This window comes from Chiroxiphia lanceolata, chromosome Z (assembly GCF_009829145.1).
Source record: "Chiroxiphia lanceolata isolate bChiLan1 chromosome Z, bChiLan1.pri, whole genome shotgun sequence".
NCBI lineage: Eukaryota > Metazoa > Chordata > Aves > Passeriformes > Pipridae > Chiroxiphia > Chiroxiphia lanceolata.
The window spans coordinates 24,431,829-24,450,129 of NC_045671.1; the positions used below are offsets into that span (position 1 = coordinate 24,431,829).

At 37.4% G+C, this 18,301-nt stretch overlaps 1 protein-coding gene across 3 annotated transcripts in view; it reads left to right on the top strand.

The window, feature by feature from the left end:
• Positions 1 to 18,301, top strand: part of SMARCA2 (SWI/SNF related, matrix associated, actin dependent regulator of chromatin, subfamily a, member 2) — a 118,864-nt gene that overhangs the window by 11,517 nt on the left and 89,046 nt on the right. For 2 of the 3 annotated variants that reach the window (XM_032674700.1, XM_032674701.1), the window contains exons 2-3: positions 1,052 to 1,312; positions 9,112 to 9,235. In XM_032674700.1, coding sequence (XP_032530591.1) covers positions 1,088 to 1,312; positions 9,112 to 9,235 — 349 coding nt within the window. In that variant the 5' untranslated portion in view covers positions 1,052 to 1,087. The remainder of the gene's footprint in view (positions 1 to 1,051; positions 1,313 to 9,111; positions 9,236 to 18,301) is intronic. The other variant, XM_032674702.1, reaches the window with a different exon arrangement.

An 18,301-nucleotide genomic window follows, 5' to 3' on the forward strand; every position in this document is an offset into this window, starting at 1 on the left:
AAAGGAATGATTGTCAGTCCCAGCCTTATGGAGAGGCGTTAGGCACTCTTGGCAACCCGGGTTGCGGAGAGCTACATCTACCATGAGAAGATCTGGCTGACTGGAGGCTTCTGACGCTGCTGTGACTGGTGACTGGTGCAGTTATGGGGAAATGAGCTCTGTGGCATGTCAAAACCATACTGGTGGGAATGGTTACTTGTAGTAAGACTGCGCTCTTCACGAACTGCTGGGTGTGTTCAGAGCCCTGCCAGTGTGCCCTGGTTGCTCTCACTATCTCTGGGCCCCTTATGAGAGAGTGGGAGCAGCCACCATTCCTGCTGGCTCCACCGAGTCAGCCATTCGAGGGCAAGCTGCCAGCTTCACATGGGTGTTGGCGCTCTCCTGCAATTCCCCTTGCTCCAACCATTCTTGCTGCAATCCATGGCTCCGCACCAGAGCTGTTGGCCTTGGTGAGGGGTGACTGGGAGCAGCATAGCCATATTTAAATCTGCTGCTGTCACTGCTGGTGCTGTGTGGGTCTCTTGGGCAGACAAAACAAAGATCAGAAAACAGTCTTAATAACCCTCTTAATGCTTGTTTTGCTGCATTACCGTGAGTTTTATAAGTATGGATTTCAGGGCAGTTGTCGCTTTTCAGGGAGAGATTTTTGAACACATAGGTCACAGAGGCGCCCAGCTCTCTTGCCTTCTTTTAGTAGTGCTGTGCTTGACCCCATATGATGTGTCTGATGATAGCAAGTCACTTCAACTGCCGTTGTTTCTGGTAGATGTTTCTCATAGCATACCAACTTTTTGTTCTGTGAGTAACGTACAGACATCCAGAAATGGATGGAATTATCAGGATCCTTGTCCTTCTATTGGGCTTGTAGAAGAATGGGCAAGCCAATGGGCAACATTAAGGATCATTTAAGCATTTTCTGCTGATGACAGCGTGCATGTGTGTGTGTCTGTGTTTAACAATTGCCTGTAGATTTTATTAAATTTTTTTCAGTGCCCCTAATGTCACATAGAAATTGTGGTTTTGTTTTTGTTTTGTTTTCTTTTGTTATTAGACCTATTCTGCTAATTGAAAAGGAGACAGAAAATAGATGTCCACGCCTACAGACGCTGGCACCATGCCTCATCCTGGTCCTTCTCCGGGACCAGGACCTTCACCTGGACCGATTCTAGGACCTAGCCCAGGACCAGGGCCATCTCCTGGCTCCGTTCACAGCATGATGGGGCCGAGTCCTGGTCCACCCAGTGTCCCTCATCCAATGCCAACAATGGGGCCTACTGATTATCCACAGGAAGGCATCCACCAAATGCATAAGGTAATAGCTTGCAAGTGAACCTTATTTCCCTAAACTTCTCTCCACTGATCAAAAAACCTACTTACTACGTTTAGAACCTGCATAACTGCTATTACACATTGTGTATCACCTACAAAACTTCAGCTACACTCCTACTTCTGTCTTTATTACTAAATATTAGTCATGTATCAGATTAAACACAGTTTCCTTGTTCTTAGTAGACTAGTTTGAACTATAGAGTTAGTAGTTTGCAAATCTTCGTTTGTAAACTGTACTTCTTAGTAAGGTAGACATTACTAGGGAGAAAAAATGAATTACACTGTTAAAACCCTAAGGTAGACTATTCTAACCCTAAGGTAGACTATTCTAACCACTTTTTTTTCTTTTTTTTCCCCTCTTGTCTATTTGTACATATCATGTGTTTTTTGGGATGGTTTTTAGTTTTGCATGAAATTGTTATTCTTAAAAAAAACCCCAAAACAAACAAACAAACAAAGCACCAAAAAACAAAACCTAGTATTTTCATCTCTTAAAGGGTTTGTTCTCTACAAATTTGTTTACTCTTCCATACTGAAAATGTGGTTTAAAAATGTGAGTTTCAAGTTATTTTATGAAGACTCCATCTTATAAAGGATTATGAAACTATGTCATATAAAACATGTGAATAATTGGACTTCAGTGGTGGTTGTTAAACACTTAAAATTGCATGTGTGCTTAGACTGTCATTAATCTTTTTTACTTTGAGGAAATACTTGCTTGTGTGGAAATTCTTTTGTGAGAACAGTGTCTTTCCTCTTGTCATTTTTGTTTGGTTGTGTACCAGAGATTTAGAGTTTAGGAGAATTTCATTTGCAATGTTGTTCTACTCAGAAATACGTATTAGCAGCTTACAGAGTCAAGATATTGAAAACCTTTTGGTAACTGTTGTTGATTCCACTTGGAATTTTATGTGCATGTAGAGAAAAGAAATTTATAATAAAAATAGTTTTAAAGTAATATAAACACATTTTAATTTTCCTCATCTTATTCATGTTGACATTTTCACAGTTTCATTTATTAAAACAATGTCCAGTCAGGAAGGACATGACACTACTGTCTTTTACATGAAGAACTGTATATTTTTAATAGCACAAAGACAGCTGAAGGAAAGGAGGGCATCATCCAGCTGCCCATTTGTATTGAACTGTGTAATCTCTTGAGAGTATGTGCAGTAACTATAACTTTTTCATTTGAATCTTGAAGCATGTGATTTAGCTGTTAGCCAGATTAGACATTTGCAATTGGCATTTCTTTGTTTTTGGGGTCAGTTACAGCCCAGCTTTCCAGAACTGTGTCTTCAGACTTCAGAGCCAGGGTTCCTACACCCTTCAAGTTCTCTCATTTCTTTCTGTTTTTAAGTGATTCCATAGCTGTAGAAGATGACGGTGGCACCAGGAATTTTCCATAGAATGGTTGAATGCCCCACACATTATGTTTTTAACTGATACATCCTGTTATATCAACCATTTAATCCTATGTCAGAATTAGAAACAAACCAGCAAATGTCATCCCGCAAAGGTCTTTTGGAGACTTCAGAAGGCATCTGACAAGGTTCTGTGAGCCAGAGTAGAAATTCTCCCACTGAGGTGGCATTGAAATGTTTTGAAAAATGCTCCACAAAGAGTCTGGATAGCTAATTCAAAGATCATCAGTCAGTATAGCTGTAGTAAATTACTTTACCTTGATTGTGATATTGGAACAAAGACTGTAACTTCATAAGTCTCACTTCACAGCCTTGCTGCCCTCTAAGATTACCCATTCACAGATTCCAGCATGTCTTCATGTGTATGACTGAGCAAATGGGTCTGTTGAGGTGACAGAAGTGAAAAAACCAGAAAAGATTAAATAAAATTTTGGTTATTTTTTCAGTCTAGATGAATTTTCAGGTCTGTTTTCCTGTGCAACCCCAGAAATAGTGTATTGTGATGACTGATGGAAGGGTCTGTTTAAGAAGTGCTGTGGAAGGGGGCTTCTAGACTATTGCAGTGTTGTTCAATGTAATTAATAAACTGGTTAGCCACCTGCATTTTGACCAAATAAATGGTTTTTTTCGACTCAGTGCTATGTAAACCAGTTTGACTTTAAGTCATGATGTAATGTAACACTTTGTTTTTTCTAGTGAAATGGAGTGAAAAAAGGGGAGATGGCACAAAAAGTGTCCCAGTTACACAATTGCTGGGGGGGTACACGTCCAGTATATGCAATGGGATGTGGTTCTTTTAAAATGAAAAAACAAAAGTAGTGAAACAACTTTGTTCTGTGTTAGATGTTTGTCTAGCTTAAAACCAATAATATGATGCATAAAAGTTTTAAAAAATCTAAAGTATCAATCAATAGCTAAAACACTGAAACAAATTGATATTAATAAATCATAATTCCCAAAGTATGTTTACTTAATGACTGTTAATATGAAAATTAAGTACTGTATATTCACTTAGTAACCGGAAAACCCTCCACAGGAAAATTTACTATAGATTTACATAATGCAGTTTGGATAGAAACAATAAAGTAACTATTTTTCTTGATAGTTTCTTAAGTAGTCTTTTGACTAGCAATCAAATTTTCAGGAAAATACTTACAGTTCCAAATTTTACTGAAGTGTATCTTGGATACATGACAATTACATTTAAGGAGAAGTACTTAGGAAGTCTCTGGGGGGTACCACTAAATGGACAAACCATAAGAGTCTCAGAGAGTCTTTTGAGGAAAAAATACTTGGAAGCTGGAAGATATTAAAAGTAAGCATTGTTACATTGGTTACCCTAATCTTACTTTTCCTCAGCATCCACATAGAAATTCCTCTGGGGGCAAAACATCAGGTTATATGATTTTAGTCTGAACTGGTCAAGCCTTTTACACAGTACCCCACAACATCCTTCTTTCTAAATTTTAGAGAGATTAATTCAATTGTTAGATGAATGAGAAAGTCATTGGACGGTTGCATCCAGAGAGTAGTGGTCAACAGCTCATTAGGGACAAGTGATGTCCCTCAGGGGCCCAGTATTACTTAATATCTTCATTAATGACGTAGACAAAGGGAATGAGTGCACCCTCAGAAAATTGGCAGGTGACAGCAAGATGAGGGGTGCAGTTGTCACACCTGAAGGATGGGATGCCATCCAGAGGGACCTGGACAAATTCGAGAAGTGAGTCACGGGAATCTCACGAGGTTTAGTAAGACCAAGTGCAAAGTGCTGCATGTGGGTCAGGGCAACCTCTGGTACCAATACAGGCTAGAGGGTGACAGATCAAGAGCAGCCTTACTGAGAAGGACTTGGGAGTGGTGGTGGAGGAGAGGCTGGACATGACCCAGCAATGTGTGCTCAGAGCCCAGAAAGCCAATTGTATCCTGGACTGCATCAAAAGCAGCATGGCCAGCAGGAGAGGATTCTACCCCTTTGCTCCGGTGAGAGCCTGCCTGGAGTGCTACATCCAACTCTGGAGTCACCAGCCCAGGAAGGACAGAGTTGGAGTGAGTGCAGAGGAGACCACCCAGATGATCAGAGGGTTGGAGCACCTCTCCTGTGAGGAAAGGCTGAGAGAATTGGTTTTGTTTAGCTTGGAAAAGAGAAGGCTTTGAAGTGAACTCTTTGCGACCTTCCAGTAGCTGAAGGGAACCTACAAGAAAGGTGGAGGGGGACTTTTTACAAAAGCATGTAGTGACAGGGCAAGGAGGAATCATGCCAAACTGAGGGTAGGTTTACATGAGATAATAGGAAGAAATTCTTCACGTGAGACTGCTGAGGCACTGGAACGGGTTGCCCGGGGTGTCCCATCCCTGGAAGTGTATGAGACCAGGTTGAATGGAGCTCTGAGCAACTTGGTCTAGAGAAAGGTGTCCATGTCCACGGAAGGAGGGTTGGAACTAGATGATCTTGAAGGTCGCTTCCAACCTGAGCCATTCCATGATTCTATGATACAGCTTTCTGTATGCTCTTACACAGTAGCTGGGCCCCATGATTTTAACTGCTTAGTTATGTCTTAGTCATGACAAAAGTATAGCTTTTTAAGTTGCATGGTTCTCACTTGAGGGTGGATGTAGTACTGTGAACTCTTGGTTTATTTTCTCTTTCAATTAATTGTAACCTGATAATAATCACTTCTTTTATGAATTTGTAAAGGGGTGTAAATGATTATTGACTGCGGCAGAATTACTATGATGTCATGGACAATATTACTGGTTTTGGTGAATGAGAGAAAAAGGGAGAGAAAAAGTTCTTCACAGATATGGTAGTTTTTACTAAATATGTTAGATTTTCTATTAAAACAGAAGGCAAATGGTTTCTCATTTCAGATATTGTTGGCTAACAGATGTGTGCACAGTAGGCGTTCTGAGAATCATAACAGTTCTGCTGTGGTTCTGGAAGTAACACCTTATTTATCAGCAGGCATGTTCCATGCATTGTTTTGTTTGTGTCTACATTAGTGAATAAAGAAAGGAAATATCAATGTCAACTTCAAAAAATCAAGAGAACTCATGTAAAATGGTGATTCAGTGATTTGTAAGAGGTTAATGGAAATGTTGGCCAATTCCCTGCTGCAACCACAGTCAGACGGGTTGTCCATCAGTGATGCATTCAGTTATGCTGTGTAGTTATGTGGCAGTTACAGGACAATGCATTGCTGTTTGATCTCTGTAATTTTGTTTGTGTTAGAGATGATCTAGAAGAAATCTAGTTCAGTACTCAGTTTTTGATTTTAAGGCTGTTTTCTTGGTTGGTTTTTAAGAAGGTGGATGGAAACAAAGACACCGTAATTGGACAGTTTATCTGGACATAGGTCAAACCATGATGCAGTACTGTCTGTTAGAAGACCTTTGTTACTAAATTCAGAGTAAAAGCACTGTAGGCAGAATGCTTCTTATGCATTAGACATTGTGTAAGTCTGCCAAGTCTGTAGGTGTGTGCTTGCATTCAGTTGAAGTTCATCCCTCACTCTATTTTCTAGAAGCATTGTTTATATATCTGACCTGTTCAGTGCTTGTCCTTACTGAGACCAATCAAAACAGTAATGTCTACTCAAAGTTGAGTATGTCTCACGTTCCTGTTCTCCTTCTGTCATATTAAAAGAATCAAATAAAACAAGTATCCCGGTGGGCTGGTAGTGCTTTATTGGTATCCCAACAATGTCATTGTGGAAGATAGTTTTAATAATTTATAGAGGACTGAAGAATTTGTGGAAATTACATTGTGCGTAAGGTTTCTTCTGTAATTTTTAACCTGTTACATAGATTTGAAGTTATCCTCTGAGTCTGTAACTGTACAGTGATTCAAAAAGTTACAGAAAATAACTCTTTTTCAGTTCTTTTCGTCCACTGCTGTTCCCTACTGAATTGTCTTCCCTATTTTAGATGTTTTGTCCATAATCAATAGAGGTGCTTTTAGATTAAATATATTCTTGGAAATACCAGTCTCTGCATACACTAGCAACAATATGATCATTAAAACTACTTTTGTCTTCAAAGAAGTTTATGCTATCTTCATATTTTGTAAAAAACTGATTGAGTTTTAATGAATTTAGTTTTCATTTTTTTCACAGCATAATTTTTGTAAACACACAGAAGCAAACCCCTTTCTCCTTTATGTAGACTCCTTTCTATTAGACTTGAAGCATTTCAGTTTTCTACAGTTTTTTCAATGTGGGTAAAACTTATCTTACAAAACCCTGTCCTTTTGATCAATTCTTTCCATAGAAGCATTCCTTCAATTCATGTCTTATTGTATGATCATGTTTCTTTACCTCTCTGTTCCTGTTCGGTTTTTTTTTTTTTTTTTGAGTTCTCTTTATGAAAGGCCCCGTATTTGTTTTTCTCTTCACTGCTGCTCTTTGTTAACACCAGCTCCTTTCCCCACCCTCTGTGTGCTGATACTTCTGATGTATGCATGCTGTGTCCCGTCATAGTCCTATCCAGAGCTGCCTGGATTCACAGAGGTTTCATGGCTGTCACCTATTAGTGCCATGAAACCCAGCAGTCACACCACAGAGGTGTCCAGCTAGAGCCTTCTGTTCTGGAAATCAGATCAAATTTCCTTCGCAGTTTCCTTCTCCTCTTGGTGGCTCTAAAGATTTAGTCCTTGACACATACCGTGACAAAATATGTCCAGCTTTACAGGTGTTTTGGTTTCTGTACTACTCAGCTAGCGCAGGCAGAATGTGAACTCAGTGTTCTCTTCTGTGTTGGTTATCTTTGTAAGTCGGGGCAAAGAGAGGGAGGGATCTTCATGCCTCTGAAAAGGGCATTGGGATTTAGTTGGTTAGCGAAGTGGAACTATTTTTAATGTGTCAGTCATCTGTCTCAATGTTTCTGCTTCATATCCCTAGTTCTTGTAATCAAAAATAGCTTCTTGAGTAGTGGGTGTTTTTCAGATACAAGTTCTTTTCAAAAATATTTTTATACTGTCATGACAACTAAATGATTTAATGAAACATGAAAAATCCATTTAACTTCTCCTTTTTCATATCTTTCCTCCTTTTAACCCGTTGTTCTGATACAGAAAAATTATAGTGAAATCCTTAAAAAATGTTGATAAACAACAACAAAAAGAATTCCGTATGTTTACAGGTGCTTTCAGTCAAATCTGACTATTGCAATGGAAAGTAGAAAATTTATATGAAGGATTTACAAATTGAAATTTAGAATTATTTTTTACTTTGTAGAAAGCATGACTTATCTTTAGTTCTGTTTAAACTGAGTCATGTGAAACAAATTACTCAAAAATAATACTTTTTTTTCCTGAATTGACATAGCTTCTTGCACTCTCTTTTGGTTAGCTCTCTGTATTTTCCACTGTAGTAAGTTATTTTAACTCTCATTTTATAAAGAATTCTCAATAAATAGGTGTTCATTTAGATGAAATAGACAGCAAGATCTCCATTAACAGTAGGGTATAGTAAGAGCAATATTTAGTGCGAGTTTGTGCATGTGTTAGAGAGGGGCAGAGCTGCGTATTTCTCTAGAGAGTGATGCCAGGCTGTTCCTTCCCAATGCAAAGCCTTGCAGATCTAAGTTTGAAGTTAAGGAGCTTAATCTCTTCCTAGTTAGGGGTATGATGTAATTTTTGCTTTTAGGTAAAATTTAATTATTTTCTTAAGACATCTTCTTTCTGTTGTTATTTCCCCCCTATTTTCACTTTCAGATTCCTTCAGTTTCTGTAACAGAGCCTTTCTTAGTGCCCAGCATCCATTCAGCGTGTTTTTTGGGCACTTGGACCTGTTTTGCATTTCAAGTACCCTGGGAACTGTAGTTTTTGATGAGTGAATGGGGTGACAGGAGCTACAGGAAGCACAAGTATTGTTTTCCCTTCCTTGACTGCCTATCCTTGTTTTTGCTGGTAAAGATGAGGTTGTCTCCTGCAATGTTCTCCTTGTTTTTGAAGGGAAACAGTTTTTGGGACATTCCAGTAGAGCAATGACTCAAAGGGCAAAGTTTGTGCTAAAAATAACTCAAGTGAAGCCACAGGCTGTACTTTCATAAATTAGTGTGTGTTACACTGCTTTGTAATATGAGCCCAATACACTTTGTGTGTTTGTATTTGGACAGTTTGCCTCCCTGCCATTGCCAAACAGTTCATAAGGAAAGAAAAAAAAAAAAGGGCAGAAAAGAAACAGGGAACAAGCAGTCTTATGGTGTTCTGTGCTTCCTCAGATGTCTGATTCCAGGGTAAAAGTTTTCATTGTTTTTACTCTTCATGTGTTTGTTTAGATTTTGAGTTAAAGTCCTTCGGATTTTTATGGTGGATTGATATATTATCTCTGTATAAATACTTATTTTGTTTTCACAGTCTATTGATGGCTTGCACGAAAAAGGAATGGTTGAAGATGTTCATTGTGGCTCCATGAAGAGTATGCGACCTCCTCATCCTGGAATGGGCCCACCTCAGAGTCCAATGGACCAGCATAGCCAAGGTTTATCCTTACTGTGCATGCTGTGTGATTTTGGGGTCTCTTTGCTCCACAAAGAGTCTGTAGTTGCATGTAACAGATTTCCAATTATTTCCTTTCAGCTTTGCTTGGAAAGGCTGAATCCCTTTGCTTTCTGGAGCGTCCATCACTCATGTGGTGGAAAATAGCTGAGGTTCAAGCCTGTGACTGGGAAAAGTAATTCAACAAAATCTATCACAGATTTCAGTTCACATCTCTATAAAAACCTCCATCTAGTTATCTCCTATCTTATGTGACTATCTTAAATGTAAATGTATTAAATATGATTTCTTTTAATGCTTTGGTGAAGAAGTTATAAGAGAGAAGAACCCAAGCAAACCTGGAAAAAGTTCTTTAACACTCTGTTAAAGCACTGATCAAAGTTCTTTTCAGTCTTTTTTATGCCAGAAAATAGAAACTCTTTTTAACACATTGCTACATGCCTTCTTTATGTGTTATAGTCTGCAACATAAAAGGACGTGAGCCGCCTGGTATGTTGGAAACACCTGCTACTATTAATAAGTTCAGCAGATAAGGCTTTGTGTATTGCATGATTAATTATGTTACAGCAACATCTGAAGAATCCCAAGTGAAATTAGGCTCTTGGTGTGACACACTCTACACAGATATATTAAGAGGTGCTCCTTGTTTGATGTATTTACATGTTTGTATTACATAGGATAGGAGAAATGTTGAAAGGAAAAAAACAGCTACAGATGAGCAAAATGACTGAGCCTGAACTGCTTTGTGACTTTTCAGTGGGATGTGACTGAACCACTAGTCTTTAATTGGTCAGCTGAATCCCATTCTGGGACCTTGATAATTAGAAAGTAAATTTTCCATTAACCCTTTCAATATCAGTTAAGTAAAATAGAACTGACTTTGCAGAGGCAAATTCTTCATCAGGTGAAACTTTCTCATTGATTTCAACAAGATGCAAGCATGATCATCTGAGAGAAAAATTTTTACTTGGCTTTGCATTCAGAGGACATTTTACATGCGATGAAATGAAGAGGGCATTTAGTCTGATGATGAAGATGGGTCAAATTGAAACATTATGTGCTGAAAATACAAGAGCATGAATTGCAAACGCTTCAAATACAAGCAGCTTCTGAGTTGTTTTCTTATCTGTGCTGGCTGAGATTAGACTTCCAGGTAGTTTTGCTCTGCAAAAAGATGACTGTATTTGTAGCAGCTCTGTCAGGCTAAAGACTGCAGATCCCTGCTCTCTTTTTGGTGTATGCTGTCAACTGTTACAAGGTAAATAGTCATTACTGTAGAGTTGTAATGTGGAGCAGGCTTTTAAAAGAAATGGTCAGAAAAGCCCCCACATGTTCTAGTATTTCAAATACTCTTCTTGACATCATAGAGGAATGTTTTAGCTTTCTTTGTCTCTGTGTCTCCATTTTTTTATTCTTACACAATTATCTTTTCCACAAAAAATGGTGATGGCACTTGAAGCTGTTTTGATACCAGTTGGGCAAAGTCCCATTTGCTAACCTTGTCTTTTCTCCCTGTTAGTTTACAGATCCAAGATAGAAAACCAGGTTCCTTAATAGGCTTTCAACCTACTGGATACTTTTTGTCTGATATCCCACAACATTAGGGTTGTGTAGGACACTTGTGTTTTTATAAGTTTTGTAGAAATATGCAAGGTGGTAAAAGAGAGTGAGTTTAACAATGCCCACACTCATGGCAAAAGGACAGTATCAGTTCTTTGAGAATCCATGGAAAAGTGCCTGGTAACTCTTCAAATCCTGACAAAATCTTTAGTTGTGTATGGTACATTATTAGAAAACAAGATTTACTATAAGGTTCACTTCCTTAGAAATGTCTGATTGTTGAGCTTGCAGTACACAGTTATGTACAGTTTTTAACAACATACATGTCAAATAGAAATTACACCTTATTAGTTCAAGATCCATTTTTTTCATGGCTTATTGTTTGTAGGCCTCAAACTGAAGTAGATAAATATGCACCAATTAATATTTTTTGGGCGTTTTGGGGAAAGTAGATGAAGAAGTTTAAAACCTCAGGAAGTGGATCAGTCTAAACTTTGGCCATTAGTTTGGAAGCATAAGCGGAATGGCCATTTATCAGTTAAATATTGTTCTAGGTAAAATCAAAGAACATTGTCTTTTAATTTTATGAGACATTGTCTATAATTCAGGTAATTGAGAATAGTTTTATGGAAAAATCACAGAATCATAGAAACATAGTATGGTTTGGGTTGGAAGGGGACCTTTAAAAGTCATTTAGTCCAACCCCCTTGCAGTGAGCAGGTACGTCTTCAACTAGATCAGATTGTTCAGAACCCCATTCAAGCTGACCTTGAATGTTTCCAGGGATGTGGCATGTACCACTACTCTGGGCAACCTGTGCCAGTGTTGGACCACTCTCATTAAAAAAAAGAAGTCTTCCTTTTAGCTAGTCTGAATTTACTGTCTAAAACCATTCCTCCTGTCACTACAGGTCCTTAAAAGTCTCTTTCCATCTTTCTTGTAAGCCACTTTAAGTTTTGAAAGGTCACAATAAGGTCTGCTTGGAACCTTCTCTTCCCCAGGCTAAACAACCCCAACTCCCTCAGCCTGTCATCATAGGAGAGGTACTCCAGACCTCTGATCATCTTCATGGCCCTCCTCTGGACCCAGTACAACAAATCCATCTCTTTCCTGTGCTGAGAATTCCAAAGCTGTATGTAGTAATCCAGATAGGGTCTTAGAAGAGCAGAGCAGAAAAAACCTGCTGGTCATGCTGCTTTTGATGAGCCCAGGATGTGGTTTGCTTTATGGGCTACAAGTGCACATTGCCACGTCATGTAAAGCTTCTTGTTCACCAGCACCCCCAAGCCTGTCTTGGCAGGGCTGCTCTCAATACCCACATCCAGCCTGTATTGGTACTTGGGATTGCCTTGACCCTTGTGTGGGACCTTGCACTTGGCCCTGTTGAACCCCATGAGGTTCATGTAGTCACAATTCTTGACTTGTCCAAATCCTTCTGAATTGCATAAAGTCAGCCTTTAGATTGACATTTACTATTATATATTATGTAAATATAATATTACTATATTATTTTATATGCTGATCAAACAAATTTACTATTATTTTTGAAGAGATCATAAGCTAAATTGATTTATTAACATGTAGACAGGTTTGATACAGTACTTCGTGCAGTACAGTATTTGTACAGTTGTCAGGATAAAGGATCCTGGCCTGTGAACAGGCTTCTCTATTCATTGTTAAAGCTAGTAGCAGTAAATGATAGACACAACCTTGACTGACTGATAGAAGTTAGAGTTATATAAAGGTGCTTGGCTTGTCACTGTATATCACTAGGTATCACTAAGTAAAAGCAATATAATTTACACTAATATATTAAGATAGTTAAATGACAGATTATAAGCTTAACTCTAATTAGATGATAATCATCTGATTGTGGATTTTCTAGTTAGTCTTTCAGAAAGGTTCTGTTTTGGTTCAGTGATGTTCCATGTATTTGTGATCTGGAAAATGTTTAAAATCAGTGCTGATAGAATTTGCAGATAGCACAGGGGTTTAGCAGTAAATAACGAACAAGTTGGTTACAAAGGCTGATCAGAACCTGAGGAGAATGTGCTTGTTTTTCTAGCATAGATTTTAGCACAACCAACAACATTGTATGTCTAGGAGCAAGGTAGTTTACTGTATAGTTGTATAAACTCTTATCACACAAATGAGAAAGACTGAAAAGAGTTTTGGTTATTTTATCAGACTTAAAAGAGTATTGTCATGTACAGTTTTTCCAGCCATGAGGTGGAATGTACTACCTGCATACAGAATCAGGAGGCTTATTAATTGAGGAGTTGCGTCATCTTTTCTAATGAATTAGCTGAGGGCTGTACTTTGGTATTGTATTCCATTCTAGTGTCTGCAGTTCAGAAAGTTGTTGAGAATTGTTTAAGTAGCATCAAATATTTGAAGCATCTTTTGTGTGAGGAGAGACTGAATGAGCTGAAACTGCATAGCCTGAAAAAAAGACGACTTGGAAATATCTGATGGGACAGAGTGACAAAGCGGAAGCCAGAATCTTTGCAGTGAGTATCAGTGACCAAAGAAGAGAAAGTGGGTACAAACTGAACACATGAAATTCAGTTGGGACATATGAAAACACTTTTTTACTGTAAATGTGACTGAATAATACAGTGGGTTGCCCAGAGAGTATGTGTAGTTGCCGTGCTTGGAGGTAGATAGTCAAAACCCAACAGGTAGCTGACCATTTGAGCAGGGGATTGGTCTGGGTGGCCTTGAGAAGTCCCTTCCAGTCCTAATGATTCTGTAAAATTGCTCTTTACTTAGAAGACAAATAAAGAAATTACTTGAATCTTGGAAGGTGGGTTTGTTTTTAGTTTTGGTTTTGGGTTTTGGAGGTTTTGTTTGTTTATTTGATTGGTTTTTTTCCTGGAGAATGTTAAACTCTATTTTTTATTTTTTTTGAGAGAGAATTAAAAGAAGATTTGATCAGTCTGTGCATTCCTGGATGGTAGACAGGCTTGAAATAGATGGAACCTTTATCTTTAAGGGAGAAAAAAGTGTGTGTGGAAGGGGAGTTGGGAGGGGATAGTGTAATTCGGTTCCTGCAAATTTAAATTAGGTGAATTCAGACTGTATTAAATATCTATATCTTAATGAAGATAATTTAACCTTTTTGGAGAAAGATTACCCAAGTATTTGTGGTAGGTTTTGTGTCATATGAAACTTACGTCAACACTGAATGTCTTTCTCTTCTGTTCAATAGACCAAAGGGAGAAGTTTGTTTAGATGCTAAAAGTCTAGTCTGGTTTAGACAAGTTAGGTAGACTGTTGTAGCTGTAAGGGTGCCTTTTTGACAGAAATCTGCCTGTTTACAGGCTCCAAGATTCTGAGAAGAACTAATAAGTTAGAGTAGGAAACAATGGAAAGAATATGAAGATAGATAGTCTTCATAAAATGCTCCAGTTCTTAGAGATTTGAGTGGAACAGTTGTGATAAATGTGTAGGCTGCAGTCCTTCTGTATGCAGTTTACAGTTGGAAATGATCGCAAAATGAGATTTCATTTAAATGTCAAATGTTGCAGTACTAGTCTTTTTAGTATTTTTTAAAAGAAGAAAGTCTTGCAAAAGATTGTCTCTAACTAAAAAGCAAGTTTTTTTATAAAATATATGCTCAAAATATGGGTGATAAATTAGAAATAAATTGGCAAACTGCACATACAGTTGTAGGTATGATTTATGTAAATCAAACATTCAGTTGTGAATGAACAGCAAGAGAAAATTTTGGAAGTAGTGATTCTTATGGTTTATGTTAAGAAATAATTACCCTTTTTTGAGGTGAGATGAGTGATGAGAAAATCAGAAACACTTCAAAGCTAAATCTGCAAAAATTTTATAATTTTACTCAAGTGCTTTTACGCTGTTTGAATGGCAGTTACTGTTCTGAGATGTTTGCCTTTTTTTAACAATAATTACTAAGTTAAGGTATGCAACCTCACTTCGTGGATTTATATTTTCTTGGTGCTCAGTGAGATGTTAGTCATGCAGAAAGAAAGTGTTACTAGCTCTGAGAGATTGATACATCTTTATTGCATACTGCAATAGGATGATTTTCAGGAGTCTGATGTTAATTTATGGGGAAAATACTATGAATTGGTATCTTTCTCCTCAGCAATTACTCCTTTCCACTCCTAATGCCAAAGTGGAGAAAGGGTAACATTTCTGACTGGTTTTGGTGGCAAATTTTCATTTCTTGAAGTTGCACATGATATCCCTGTTAAGTCTTAAACCCTTTCTTTTGATGCTAATAGGTTAAATGGAAGGAAAATCCATAGCTCCAACTTCATATTTAGCTGTTTAAGTAGTAAACTTACTGCATTTATATGAATTGTGTTAGAAACTGCCTTCAGCCTCTGTGAATCAACTGTGCTGAAATTCGCAGTATTTATATGAAAAATATGAAATTTATGGTAAATTGTTAAGCTGTTAAACAGTTATTCAGAAGATTAAAATAATGGTTAGACTTGACTTTGTGAGAGGACTGGGAGAAGTTGCAAAGAGAAGCCAAATATTTATATAAAATAAAATATGTTTTAAATAATTCATAAAAATATATAAATGGACTGAAGTTAACAATTTCTGTATTTTTCCAGGTTTTGGAGCAAATTAAATGAAATCACTGTGATATAGCAGTGAAATACAGCCCAATTTGAGTTGTTTGGCTATCTTTCCCTGCTGTTTGTACATGGAAACATAAGGACTGCAGAAATTTAAGATTCTGGAACTTGATCTGTATTTCTTTTTTTCATCTTTCAGTAAGTTAAACTTCTTAAAAAGTTTAACTTACAGAATTCACTAAGATACTGCTACTTCACAGGCAGTGTTCATTGTCCTTACTTAAATTAGTTATACTTTCTCTTCTGAATTCTTTCTGCCTTTTAAAGATGAGAAAAGATCTGTCACCTTATTCATCTGCCTGCCAGTGTAAGACCTCTCAACAATTTATTTCTACAGTCCTAGTTTTAAGTGACTTGCACGCATGTGACCTTTCTCTTTGTTCAGAGTTTCACAAGAACTGGTGTTAACCCTGGCTGCACTATAGACAGGGAAATGCTGTATTTTGCTTACCTTAAGAAAGTTTGTAGCCTCAGTCCAATAAGGAGGTATTTTCCACTGTGTTCCAAGATGTTATGCTTTCCTGCTGTGTGTTGTGGAGATGTATTTGGTTCCTTTTTTGTTGTTTATACTAACTTCAGTTGATGATTGAAGTGATTGTTAAGTGAGTTACATGACTATATTTCTTCAATCCCATTTGTATCTTCTTAATCCACTAATTCTCTTACAGTCACATTCTTGAGTAAAAATGTACCCTTGCTGATGGTTTTAGCATAAAAATGTGACATATATGATCCTCAGACACTTTCATTGTTTAAGTATTCTTAATTTTTAGTGGTGAGTCAAGATCTGTGTTCAACATTCCGTGTTGGACTGCTAAAACCTTGACTCCTTCTGTGTCATACTCATTACCAGGGTCTAGAATTCATTCAGATGTGTTCTTTTCTGTTTCATTATAGCATTAAAAGTGAAGAAAAAGGTCTCTCAGTTTTTAACTCTCTGGTTCTTCAGCTTTAAAACAGATAAGAAAGATGTTACTTGTTTCTGTTAACTAAGGTGAGAAAGCAGTTAGAGCAGAAACTTTGCATGCAGTCTTCCCTCCAAAAATACTTGATTTGGTAATGTGTTAGAACTAGGATTTCTGCCAGTGTTAATATTGTAAAGAATATGCATTGTTTCTGACACGCTGTGATGGCGTGTTGAACAACTTGATACCAAGGGATGAAAAGAGTGATTATGTTGCTGATTATGCATACAGTTAAGAAAACAGAGGGTTTTTTACTGCTGAAAACTTGAGACTGATTTCTGATGTAGCCTCTTCTATGACCCATTGAAGGATTGTGGAGAAGGCAGACCAGACTCTCTTCAGAGGTGCATAGCAAAAGCAGAAAAGTAATGGTCACAAATTATGTGAGTGAAATTCTGATGGGACTTAAGGGAAAGGAAATTCAGAGTGATTAAGAATGACTGTCATTGGAGGTTTTCAGAATTCAAAACAAGAGAAACCTGTTTCTGGAGAAACCTGGTACAGCGTTAAATGATAGGTTGGACTTTTGGACCTTCATTTCCTGGTGTTGGGTGACTTCTACTCTCTGTATTTTTCAGAATTATAGGTTATGTATTGTCCTTTGCAAGTGTATAGATTTCTTCTGTTCCGTTGTGCACATTGTCATTCAGCGCTTTTGCCATCTGAAGGTTAAATTAAACAGTGATTCATGCAGAATAGAAGAGAAAAATTTCTGTGGAAGGTGTAGAAGGGGTGCTTGGCAGTTCAGCAAGTAATAATTAATTAGCTAGGTATTTAAAAACCTGCTGAATATTTACTTTGGAAATTCATGTGTGCCGCAGAAAAATGCATTTGAAAATCTTCATAGCAGATTAAAGCATGTTTGCAGAGTTCAAAAACCTCTCTGTCTTTGCCTGTATATTAAGCATTTTAGTGGACTATGTCTTACATTTTTTTCATTTATGGTATATGGTGGTTAAACTCAATTTTAGTGGATCTTTATGTGTGCATGCTCAGCTGTATTAGAGTATGTGTAATAGGACAGGAAAAAAGCAAGTAGGATAAACAATTTATTAAGACAAGCGTATGGCTGTGTGTATTGTCACACTGTCTTATGAAAGTTTTCAGACTGTAAAGGAAAATTTCCATATAGCATAACAAAATTTACGTTCTGTAAATGCCACATTTTAACACCTTTACAAGAAGTTTGGAAGGTTCTGACATATTTTATGGGATTTTTTTTTCATTCTTCCTCTTGTCAAGCATAGTTTCCTGTTGTTAGGAATCCTAATGCAGAGGACTTTGAGGGAGAGAGAAAGCGGAAGTAATAAATATATATCTAGAAAGCTCAAAAAATTTCTGAAAGCTCCTCTTTGCAAAACATAGTCTCGGACGTGTGCCTCAGACTGTCAGAACTGAAAACAAGTACTCAATGTATTACACCACTCTTCTAAATTTTTATGGTCCAGATGGATTTCAAGATCCTGGGTCTGACATCTGTCAGTGATTAAGGAATTTATAACTTGGGCAGTAAGACTTGAGGAGGGAAAGAAACCATTCTTTGAAATGCAGTTTAGAAAACAACGTAGTTTGAATTAGGTGCCATTTAAAGTTAATCCTGAGATTTAAAAATGTAATAATGGACAAACATTGCAGTAAACCCCATTTTATACTATAAAACAGTAATGTGGTTGTATTTTTTGTTGTTGTTTTTGTGGCATAGAGGTTGTTTTTTTAAAGCAGTGTGCTCACCAAGAGGGATCTGTGGGTTTTCCCCTGTTTTCTTTTAAAAAAATTAAGAGGTAAAAGTAAGTTAGTGGACGGAGATGAATAAATGGAATAAATTTACAATTATTTACCATACCTTTTATCATCACCAAGGGATGTATAACCAATTTTTATATTGAGCTAGTAAGTAGCTTC